The sequence below is a fragment of the Fulmarus glacialis genome, unplaced genomic scaffold, assembly GCF_000690835.1.
Source record: "Fulmarus glacialis isolate BGI_N327 unplaced genomic scaffold, ASM69083v1 scaffold8682, whole genome shotgun sequence".
In the NCBI taxonomy this organism is placed as follows: Eukaryota; Metazoa; Chordata; class Aves; order Procellariiformes; family Procellariidae; genus Fulmarus; species Fulmarus glacialis.
In genome coordinates this window covers 14,611-27,576 of record NW_009198395.1, presented here as the reverse complement: position 1 = coordinate 27,576, position 12,966 = coordinate 14,611, and the positions used below count along the sequence as shown (strand labels likewise).

At 35.4% G+C, this 12,966-nt stretch overlaps 1 protein-coding gene across 1 annotated transcript in view; it reads right to left on the bottom strand.

Moving 5' to 3' along the window:
- Positions 1–12,966, bottom strand: part of HIBCH (3-hydroxyisobutyryl-CoA hydrolase) — a gene marked incomplete at its 5' end in the record, with an annotated part of 44,581 nt that overhangs the window by 17,820 nt on the left and 13,795 nt on the right. The window contains one exon of the mRNA XM_009572876.1: positions 3,531–3,609. Within this exon, the coding sequence (XP_009571171.1) occupies positions 3,531–3,609 (79 nt within the window). The remainder of the gene's footprint in view (positions 1–3,530; positions 3,610–12,966) is intronic.

The window sequence follows — 12,966 nt, the reverse complement described above, 5'->3', positions numbered from 1 at the left end:
TGGTACCCTTTAAAAGCCCTAAGCTGTATTAACCCCAATTCATCACCTACCTTTTTGATCTGTACTCACATTCTGAATAGTCTCCTCTGCATTTTGCCTTCTAGTTTGAGCCATCGTATCTATAATGTTGATGCCAACACTGTTGTTTAGTTTTATGTTTCTATTCATCTGTCTCCCCTTGGATATCCTACTACTGCAAAAAAATCCCTCATTTCAAAATGAAACTTCTCTTACAAATGCCCTCCAAAGCGAAAAGGCAATTACATTATTCTTCCCATCCACCAGGACTGCAACAGCAACAACCTTTTCCTCTTTGCTGTAAATAAAATACCGATGCTGAAGTACTATTCTCCCCATGCTCCAGTAAGTTTCCAGAGGAAAAGCCATCTTCCTATTGGGATCTATAGGGCCCTTCCACATGGCCATGCACAGGGAAATTAGTTCTAAATAAACTGTGAAGTTGATTAGCTTACGTTGCTTTAGAGGCAAATAAAATAAACCAAATGAAGGTTTCTTTAATTATTAAGGAATTTACAAACAGGATTAGTGAAGGTGTAACTAATCCATTTTAAACTTACTTGGTTGCATAAATGTAGTCCACTATAGCTTCTACTGTATCCTTTTCAAGGTCCCTGTCTTCCTTTCTTTTCATAATTTTACTCCTCTTGTCTCTGTTCTACATATTCCTCTTAATTCTCTCAATAATGCTTCCCATATGTTTCTGCCTGCTACTGGGTTTCTCTTAATGTATTCCAAACACTTGGGTTTTTTTTTTTTCCTTTTGATAGCATTTACCAATTATTTTTCAAATCCCTACTTAAATGAGAGAAGAACTGAATGTCTTTTGGGCTGACCAGGCTAAAAGCCTATGCCTGTAATGCTGACTTGCAGTCTATGCTCTGAGACAGATGCAACATGCTTCACTGTAATCCCAACTGTGAAACTCTGCAGTTGCCAAGCATAAGATAAAGGTAGCGCTACTACATTCCTACCTTGTCTTGCAGAGGTGGTTGGAGATTTATTAGTAATTGACTTACAGAAAGCTAAAAACTTACAGGGACATACAAGAAAGCGTCCACTATTATTTGAACATCTCCTTAAAACCCACTTCTTACAATATACTTTCATCTTTTGTTCTTCCCATCAGTGGTTCTTCCTCCTACAGCCTCCTACACCTAAGCTGTTTTCCAGTGCTTTATCTTATCTATTTAAATTTCAAACTCCGACAGTCTAGAACTGTCTTTTATTTATATTTGCAAAGTGGCATATCTATCTATATCCTTTTATTTATGGCGGTGTATAAATGCAGAATAATTGTGTGAACATGTAGGAGCTGAATGAACGCTTTGTTTTCATTTCACAGAAAAGGTGTAATGCCTACTGAAATAAGTGAACATATGAAAAAATCAATTAATACCGTATCTAGACAGCTAGACATTTTAAACATACACCACAGAGATCAAAGCAGCTAAGCCCTTAAACCCGAACAGATTTCAGTGGTTTCACTTCTAATTGATCGTAAAAGGCTTTTAATTACTTACTTTCCTAAGCAAATTCTAAGCTTTTCCTTTACATGTCTTCACAGACTATTTTTGTTTAAATAAGTCCTTGTCAACACAAGAAATGTATGTAAAGTACATAATTTTTGTTAATGTAAGACTACTCCTATCTTTTCCTTTGAAGAAGAAAGCAAAGAAGGTATCTTTATTATTAGAATAATTTTATATGCCAAAGAACCTCTCTGTTTAGTTTTCAAAAAAAAAAAAATTGTTTCCTTCAAATGGTTTTCTTGCACAACAGCTGATTATGAACTTCAGGAGTTTAGCAAATTCATGTTGTATTAATGCTTGACTTATTTAGTTTACTAAGTTTTCCTTCAGCAGAGAAAAATATTTGGAGTGCTGCAATAGGTTGTTTTTTTTTTTCTCATCCCAAACTTATTTGTTCAGAAAAAATACATGACGTTTATCAGCTAGCAGGAATTGCTCTAATATTTTTCCCAGGAGTTAAAATGATAATGAGCTTGCTTACATTTGGGGGGCTTATTATGTTTTATTTGACTTGACACTCACAGCTCATTTAATATTTTAAGAATTTCAGAATAAGTCTTGTGAAATGTTTCATACAGGCTGGATAGCAATAAAAAATAGATAATATGCATAAGACACCCTTTAAAATATGAAGAATGCTAGACCTTTTAAGCATTACTAACAGGGGGCACTACAAAAATCCAATCATTAGCTAAGCGTGCATTTTAACTTCAGTTGTAATGACATTATTGTACTTAAAATATTCTCAACAAAAGCAGAATATTACAACTTTTATTCTCTTTTCAGAACTGAGTCCTGATTTTTTTTTTTTTTTTACATTATTTCTTAGTTTTAACATTACGTAACTGTTTGGAAATTCTTTTAAGAAAATAATGGTCACTACTCCTTACAACTAATTTTTTGAGGTGAAACTAAGATGGAACCTAATAGCACCATGTCTGGTGCCATTTAAGTTGTTTAACCACCAGATAAGGTTCTCTATTCTGAATAAATATGTTCAACAGGGCCACATATTACAGGCTAGCCTCATTCTCCTGCATAGAGATAAGAACAATTGCAATCATCCTTCAGCTGCCTTGCTTTGGAAAGATGTAGAAACTAGAAATTTTGCAGGCGAGAAATGCAGGATAGGTTATAGGTTTTGAGCACTCTTCATAAACATCGTTGATAAGCAGGGAGAAGGGACTTGGATATTGATGAAACATTAAAGAAGTATATATGCCAGACAGTAACAGGTTCAGTGTGGATACCCTGTTAGTGCCAGGATTGTCTTGAAGGGAAAGGGTTCGCCCTCACAGGAGGGTTCACTTTAATCGGACTGACTTTTCTTGAGCCGTATCACGATCTTCATATAGCTCTGAGACACAACATTTTCTTTTGTACATCTCAGAATTGACAAAGAAGCTGTAGGATCAAACATTAGAAAACACAAGGTACATGTTGCTATTTTAAAAAAAAAAAAAAAAAAAAAGACGATGACACTGTGATCTCGCCTGCACATAATCTGTACACAATTGTAATGGGTCTATATTAATAATCTACAAGTAAAGTTGGAATTTCAAAATCTGTCTCATTAACATTGCAGATCAGCTTGTAGTACAGCCAGTTTGGCTTATACTGAGTTCCAAATGTAAAGCTGACATACTTGCACTGGGATCTTCAGACTTTATCTGCCTACATCTGTAGCAAAGACTTAGTTCCTCAGATCTACTTCCATTTTTAAAAAATTGTATCCTGACAGTCTTTGTGTCAGTCTAAACAGTAAACCCCAGGTTAAGAACCTCAATGATCAATCTCCCAGAATACAGATAAGTTTCAATCAATTTAATAGAAAATACTTTCCATATATGGTCATCTCCAATTCCTTTTTAAAATTCTTTCACTACTGCCACTGCTTTCGGTCAAAGACATTTCATCCTGATTACACAAACAGTGTAACTTTAAACACATTAACGTGTGCTAAGCTGTTAAAATACTTACCTATTGCTGTTTCTGGCATCGCGAAAAGTGTCTTTTCTGTAGCAACTCGGAAATGTCCATGGACTGAGAGGCCAACTCCCTACACATGGAGCACAAGCAAAGGACAGAGTTATAAAATTACCAGTAAAAATAATCATAATCCTATGTAACACACCTCTTGCTTTGCTCTACAATTAAATAATATTAGATTTACCATGCACATCTCAACAAAATATTAAAAGGCCTTTTACGGTTCAAACACTAATAAAGCATCATATTACCTTTATGATTTGGCTGAAATAGCATTCTATGCTTTAAAAGATGAGTTATACAGAGATTAACTTCAAAAACTCATGAGTGACAGCAACAACAGAAACAAGTGCCCCATTTTCTCCCTTAGACTACTCAGGGAGTTGACATCCTTTTGCTAATGTTACCCCATGTATTATTTTTGCACATACTTCAAACAACCAACAACAAAAAAAGCCAATACTTTTGGAATATACATGAATTGCACAAAGTTGTAATTATAATAATTTTAAAAGACATAATAATTAACTATTCTTATAATGTGATAATTATCTACTTTATCAATACAGAAGTATTTTAAGCAGGAAAAGCCTTCAACATTATTGATTAAAATTCAAAGCATGTAGTTAGAAATTCACTTATTTAACCTGGGGACTTTGTTCTCCAAGTCAGAAATAGAATTCACATTTCTAAGTATCTAGCCCTCTTTTTTAGCAGACCTTTCTGATGAGACACTTCCCTCAAGAGCAGAAGAGCTCCTGGTGTTGTCTATCACATATTTTCTGATTTAGGCAGTGAGCAGCAGCAAGGGCCTCCCCCTCCCCCCCACAACGTATTCTCAGTTTACACAAAATTAATTTAATTTAGAGAAATGTTCAATAGGCAAACTGGCAAATTTAAAGAGAAGTGGTTATCTGACAAAATTACTATTATTTAGTAATAATATTTAAAGTAATCCAAGAATATTTGGATTACTGGGCACAACAAAAACACATGGGTAAAGGAGTCTCACTTCTCAAAGCTTAGCTACATGATACATGTCAATAGAAATGTGTGTTAGATCCTACCTGGAGGCAAAACCCTCTACCAAATATTTCACAAGAAGTTTCTTCATACAAATATTTTCTCTCTTCCTTTCCACTGTTTCAGCTTACTTCCTTCCCTCACTGTTAAATTTCCCTTTGCTTAGTCCTCCTATCCATCTGATTTTTCTATTAAAACTAAGATATCTTAAATATCATTGGCCAAAAGAAGTCAGTCTCTCATGAAGATGTAATAGATTTTTAAGTAACATTTCTAATTGTTTACATACTAGAAAAATGGCACTTTACCCAACTAGCCTACTAAGCTACTAGTCTTCACAAACATCTTTACAATATTTCATACTTTCCATCCAAAACAGTGGGATTAATTGGGTGATACTTGCTTGGACCAGCATTATATATTTGATAGGCTTTTAAGGGGAGAACATAGTAGCACATCTTTTCATTTCACTTATCTACAGAGATCTCTGGGTGGGTTTTACATTAAAATTTTTAAAAGTTATCTCAATTTAATAAAAATTACATCCATTTCCTCACACCATTCTCATGCATTCTTCCCTGGCCTCTCTTACAATTCTGCCCAGCAAGAAATTAATTGTCACTGCTTATTCCATTAGGGTGATACATGACTAAATTTGAAAATATCTTCAAGTTTTTTCTGTAAAATGAGTATCTGCCAGTCTCAGGCTTTAATAGAGATGTATGAAGTTTTTAAGATTCCAGTCTAATTTCCTGAGAAATGGACGCTTAAGGTAACTGGATATCGTACTTGATTTTATATCCAGAGACTAAGCCAAATCTATATGCATGAAGTACTGCTGTTTCAAGGAGGCAAATGGGATTTGAGCAAATAGGGTGCAATCTTATGTCTCGTCCCTTATCTCTCCTTCAGCCCTTTCACTTGAGGACTGGTCAGAGGCCGTAGATCTCATCTGAGCAGCAGCAAGGGCAATGGCCCTGTATTTAGTTCTCTTGCAAATGCAAAGCTACATTCACTCCTAAAACAGCTCTAGAACTCTTAAATGAAATGGAAATGTGACTTCATCACTTCCAACTTTTTTTTATATCATAACAGCATATTTTCACTGCATTGGGTAAAGCCTTTACTACAGCAAGAGAAAGCACAATATTTCTGCTATTATTTTTATGCATGTTCAGCAATAATGACCTTTTTATAAAGATAATGACATTTTAAAAAAAACCATACCCATTTTGCTATTTCTAATGCTTAAATTAATTTTTTCTAATCCCCTATCTAAGAATACAAATATTATCTCTCATAATGCATTTTTTCTGGCTTATTTTCTAGACAATCAGAAGTTTGTATAAGGACTCAAATTTTCAGCTTGAGTATTAAGTAACAAAGACTAGAATGTGAACTCCATGAAGACAGCTTCTCTTCCAAGCTTGTTCTTTTTTATAGTGATAAAAATAACTCTAGAGTTTTAATAATAAAAAGTTGAAAGAGATAATTTTCTTTTGAAAGAAGTAATTAAACCAGATTTCACTTTCTCAAATGCTTAAGCCATAACTGGATTTGTTTTCCAGATAGCCTTCAAGTTTCATAGTATAGATAAGAGCTTAATTTCAGATGTATATTAAAAAGACCAGAACTATATTTTCTTCTTATCCATTATAAAGAAAATGGTGCAAATATGTCCTTACTTCTTTGAAGATCATTTCTAAATAATCCAACATTAAAATAAAATTAGGAAAGAAAAATGAGTTAACGCTTTGACAGTACAAACCCCAATAATTTATTAATTCATATGCTTTCGTATGTTTATTTGCAGCTTCCAAATGGTTATTTTAACACATTCATTGTATGTGTTTAACCTTCTCCATCTAATACGGAGGACAGATGCATATTAGTTTAATAGTATCCTGTGTAAAGAACAAACTCTTCCAGTCAGAAGTCTAAATGCATTCCTCCTCCATTTCTGGATTTTGTAATTCTTTTTTTTTTTTTTTTTTTAATTTAACTGAAATCTTACACAGCTAGAGTCCCACTTAGGAGACCCTTCACACTATTAAAATACCTGCAGTTGGGCTGTATTCATTTCATCAAAGTCCCAGCATTTACACATACAAGTCTTGATGCTATAATGTCTTTATTAAAACACACTATATCCTGCACTGTCAGAGTCCTACCTTTCATGATCTTCAAATATATACTAAAGCTAATGTCTTCCTTCAGACTTTTCCAAGATAATAGATTCCTATGGTGAATCAGGTGTGTTTTTTAATCCAGATAGTTTATCCTAATACTGGCATGAAACTTTTTTTCCCACTGACAGCTGAATGTTTGAATTTTGTAAAGGATACTTAAAGAATGAGACTAGAAATTAAGGAGTTAAGAACTTACCAAGCAATCAATTTAAACAATCTTTCTGTAGGGTTTATATATGAATTAATCAAAACCATAGATAAGAGCAGAAATGGTGGTCTGACAACGTATTACTGGAAATAGATTTGCTACGAAGGTGTTTGGTTACAAATTACGCATTTATTATTACATGGATATTACGATATTAATCTTGAAAACTGTGTGTTACAACTTGACTATTAAACTCAGCGCACCTCAAGGAGGCACATAATATTACAGGCAGTTCGGTTTGAATTCAACAACAAGCTTCTGAAAAAGCCAGTAGAGTATCCGAATTTTACTTCCCAAACACATGATTTCCTACTCAATGCCATATTTCAGAAGTCATTATGTGACTGTATATAGAAAATTATCATTGATTTCCTTTTTTTTTCTCATGATGAATACAGAACATTATTAAAGTACTTTTCTAATGAAAAACAAGGTGGAAATTACTGATAGATGGAGAAATGGAATATAGCTACTATAAATCTTAAAAGTTAAGTTGTAGTCGGGAGGCTGTATTATCTTAAATTGAGAATGACCCATATTTGTAAATCAGAGAACTCATCACATCTAGGAAGTTATTAAGAAATTGAGGGCCACCACAACAGAGAACCATACAGAGCAAAATAAATATGCCCTTCCTGAATGACATACGTAAACATCTGTTCACATACAGAAAAGTAGATCCGTGTCACAGCAAAACCATAAATCACACTTGTCTGTTTACTAAATAACCTAACTCAGACTGTAAAAGAATCACTGCCTAGAAAAGCATAAGCAACAGAATAAAAGAAATACAAACAGAAAAGGCCTTCAGGAATGTTGCTTGTATCATCTTCACTAGGCTGATAAAGAATTTTTAACTGTTCAAGCAAACAATTTTATGATAATACCAATATTCATATTGTCTGCAGTGAAAGTCCTGTTGTAACAGTTCACATCCAATGATTACACTCATTTTTAACTGCATGAGAATACAGTTCCTGGTAGGGCTAGAACCACAAAAGAAATGTGGCAATCAACAAACAAACTGAGCATAACACAACAAAAGGCAAATATATCTGAATACAGACATGTAAAAATAGCCAAGGTGCAGCAAAAATGTTTTCAAAAGCTTTAGTTAGCAAAGTAAGCGAATGGAATTGATTCAGGAAGCAGCAGGAGCTTATAGCTATGTTAGATCAAAATAACTGATGTAAGAGCATTAACCCCTGCATTCAGACACAGCAAATCTTAAACTGAATCAAAATTAATCTTCGTTTATCATTTATGTTATGGACCCACTGCAAAGACTATAATCCATTTTTATCTGTAGATACTAATGGACAAGATGACTTAGTGAACCAGAGCAATGCAGCATAACAGATCAATCTGGACTAAGAATATAACTTTCTTTGGTTGATGACATATAAATCAACTTTATACAAGTACTTAAAAAACATCATTAAAAAACAGTGCTTTTTGTGAACTTTTCAATCATTTAGTGTGGTATTTTAAAACATAAAATATTAATGTAATATAATTTAAATATAAATTACTATTTTCCACATACTGATTATGTATTAGAGATTCTCAGTCCAAATTTCTAAAGACATACAGAAGCACAACGAGCTGACTGGAGATATATTATATGTAATAATATCTGATGTTTCACTCTTAAGTATTTTCCTTACAGCCTAGTGCCAAAAAAGCAAGAAAGCTTGTGCTATGATTAATGACCAATATTTCATGAAGACTCTGATGCTTTGTGGCACAAACCAGTGACAAAGCCCATTCCAGTCATGTGTTTTCAAAAACACACTTCTATCTTCACCATAGATTTAAACACAAAAATAATATTAAAACCCCCCAATTTCTGAATATCTGGTATGATGAACTACCAGTGTTACGTGTTCTCCTGACCCCTGATTATTTAAACAAATTTGATCCAACGCCATTAATAGAAATCATTTAGGTCAGGTTCTTCTTACAGTGCAACTTGGGAAAAAAAAATACATAGGCCATTCTGTGCACCAATGCTGCTACAGTGAGTGTCCTTTATCAACAGGATTTAGACTGAATTTTTAAAAGCCCTGATTTGATTTTTCTACTACCAGCCAAAACTTATCAACGATTTCAAACCATTTTTGTTAGGGTAGTTATCTGCAATAGCCATATTTTTTCCGCTGCATAACCTGCAGGGACTGATCCGGTCTTCTGATGGTGAGCACCCATACTAGTGTTGCAATCCCACCTGGTGGACCCTCTGGAAGCCGTGGTTAAATGCGTGTCCCCGCAGCAGGGATTGAGTGCCTGCAGTTAAATGCGTGTCCCCGCAGCAGGGATTGAGTGCCTTCAGTTTCATGTCCTCCCTTTCCATGTATGTTGGCTTCTCCAAGGCAAAAAGCAGCAGGTTGAATGGTTTGGTCTCAGTCTGGCCTACAGACACTCTGGCTCAACAACCATGATGCAAACAAAAACTTCTACCAAGAATTGCTTCTGATTAGTCAGAATTTTCTGAACTAACTTATTTCTAGAATTAAGAATGTTTTCCTTGTTCCTTTTTCACTAGTGTATATTACTTTCTAAGACTCACATTTAGTAAGCCTACAAAATGTCCTGGCAACAAGAGTCAGCTACATCTTTTAAAAAATACTCTTTCATGTCAGAGGAAGCAGAAATTTTTATGAATACAAAGTCTTCTGCTGCAACAGAAAGAAAAGAGAAGATGTAAAAGCACTTATATCTGAAAAGCCTATAACAAAAGTAATTTATTACTGGCCAGTGAAACTTTTTCTAGTGTTAAATTCGAAAGCATTCTTTTTTCCCCAATGTTGTTCCCCAGTGTTTCCCTATACATAACTGGCCATCTATGTATCGGAAATAGCATGGCCAGCAGGAGTAGGGAAGTGATCATGCCCCTGTACTCAGCACTGGTGAGGCCGCACCTCAAATACTGTGTTCAGTTTTGGGCCCCTCACTACAGGAAGGACATTGAGGTGCTGAAGCGTGTCCAGAGAAGGGCAACGAAGCTGGTGAAGGGCCTGGAGCACAAGTCTTACGAGGAGCGGCTGAGGGAACTGGGGCTGTTTAGCCTGGAGAAGAGGAGGCTGAGGGGAGACCTCATCGCGCTCTACAACTACCTGACAGGAGGTTGTAGCGAGGTGGAAGTTGGTCTCTTCTCCCAAGTGACAAGCAACGGGACGAGAGGAAACAGCCTCAAGTTGCACCAGGGGAAGTTTAGATTGGATACTAGGAAAAATTTCTTCACCAAAAGGGCTGTCAGGCATTGGAACAGGCTGCCCAGGGAAGTGGTTGAGTCACCATCCCTGCAGGTATTTAAAAGACGTGTAGATGTGATGTTTAGGGACATGGTTTAGTGGTGGACTTGGCAGTGCTAGGTTAATGGTTGGACTCAATGATCTTAAAGGTCTTTTCCAACCTAAACGATTCTATGATTCTATGTTCAGAAAAAGATAGTAAGTATGGGGTTTTTACTATTTCTAAAATTCTGGAAGACAAGCTCTGTCCCTTTGTCCCTCTCTATCACCTAAAAATGTAGCTACTGCAAGAAAACTGTATGTCCAGCTCGCCACATCTTAATGTCTAAAGGGAAGGCAGGCAAGTGGGAGGGAACCTGTTTCAGCAACTTGCATCAACGCATAACTAAGCTTTTAGGTTTTTTTCCTAAAACTGAAGAACACTTCTTGCTTTTAAAGTCCAGCACATGCAACAGAACTTTATTTAAACAGGAACGCAGTTATTTGGGATGACAGGAGTGAATTGAGGGGATTTTGTAATGATGTTCTATTTCTCAGGGAAAAAATGCTTTAAAAGTATAAGACAGATTAAAACTAACTCAAGGAGAAAATGAGCATTCAAATTCTTCTGGAAATGAGAAAAATTAGCAGAAATATGGAAGGATGGAGAAGCAGGCAAAGATAATTCTCTTCAGAATTTTTTTCCTTGATCTATAATAAAGGGAAGGAGAGGGAAATAATGAGATAACTCTCAATATGAGACGAGGCATCTCCATAAAGGCATAGAATTAGAGAAAAATAGTGGAACTTTTAGCAAGAAAGAGTCTGGTGTTAAATGGAAAGCATAAATCTGTGCAGAAGCCGGCAAAAATCTCTGCAATGATGTCAACAGTGCAGTGGTAGGAAAGCTGTCCATGAAGCCACAAATAAAACCTCCTTTAAACATACACAGGTTTCAGAAAAAAAAAAAAATATAGAAAGTACAGCTTAAAACTTCAACTTTAGTCTCATAGTAGACAAGGGATGTTTGCTTTATGATGTGATCTATATGTCCTTACATTGCGCAGGAAGGCAAACACTTATTTTGTCATTCTAAAATACGAAGTGCAGTACCGTTGTATAATACCAACATCTGTACAATGTACGTTCAGGAAGTCTGGCTTTTTTTTCTGGGTGTAAAATAGCGGCATCCATTCCTTTTCATAGTGTACATTAAACAACTCAGCCATTGTAGATTTGGGAGAGGGAGGGGAGAGGAGTTTTACTTCCTGCACCAGTACTGACCCATACTTTAAAATACTTGTTTTCAAGGCAGTGCTTTACGATAAACCGTTTGGGGAATAACATCACATGCAAATCGTTGACCATTCAGTGGTTATTTTTGTTGATGTCAAGAGCTGCTGATATTATAGTCCGATTAGCTACAAAATGAAGTGCACCATTTGTCCCTAGGATCATATGCAGGAGCTTAGCAGGCAGACCAACATGCCAGATGGTAAATATACTGTAATATCAGCAAAGAGCGAATCCTTTCTTAGTATTGCCTCAGCATTGTTTTCAACATCCTATATTACACAAGCTAAGTGTACACAAGTCAATCTCACAAAGATTTGTTTCAAAGTACAACAAATAATTACTTGCAAAATCTGTATTCTATTTTACAGTAAAACTGCCTTCAACTTTGAAGCACTGGCAACAAAAGGGGCCACAAGCTTCTGTGTGGTACACATGCATGAGTTTCCAGAGGAAGGGAGAGAGGGGGAGAGGAAGAGGGAGAATTGGAAAGCAGCTTATCTAGGTTTAGTATGACAATTACTTTTACTTCGGGGCAGATTTTGGAGCATAAATTAAAACAAAACCAAAGACGTTCAAGTTTCAGAGCATGATGACTGACAAGAGGCATGGCATATTTATAAAAAGGAAGAAAAAGAAGAATCAGGAGAAGCCCCAAGAAGCACTGACATTTCTAAGTTCCAGTTTCCTAGCTGTAAAAAATAGTTAAAGGGGTAATAATGTCCATTACAGTATAGAAGAGCTGTGCTATGTAAAATAATAATTTTTCATGAACTTTTATATGCGGCAGTTAGTCACCCAAAGCGCATGATATGTATATATGTATACTAATAACTAATAAGCAGAATTTCTATAGTTTGCACTAAAATTTGCACCACCCATTAAACAATAAATGAAGAGCTGTTTGTTCTGTGAGCAATATCCACCTGTGCACTTCATGAATGCACATTCCTCTAATTAAAAATTGTATCACAAGTGGGCAAAAAATGTGAGATTTTACAGATATGGTTAATTCTAGTATTTCCTAGTTTTTGAATGTTAGCCTCAAATGCTGCTATCTACACCTCTGTATAAAAGCTATATGCACACAACTTATATGAATACATCCTAAAAGCAAATAAATAAAATAAACAGATGGAAAAACATATTACAATGTGGAGGAAAATGAGGAGCTTCCCCCCGCATTGTATCGTATATGCCTGAGGAATAGCAGAAGACACCTAACTTAAACATTTACATAGCAGCTGCAATTGTTGCAGCCTATAATATTTGTCTGGCTTCTTTTTCTGCAGATTCTCTATTAACAGCTCATAGTTCAATTGAGATCATGATGAAGTAAAGCAGTTGGTTGTCTTTACACTTCCCACCTTCCTCTTTCAGGCTTCAGTCACTTCAGCTAAACATTGAAATGCCAATATTCAATGGTTTACAAGATTGAAACTTTGGTTTTAGATACGGGCTCACAACTTTTATTTGAATAC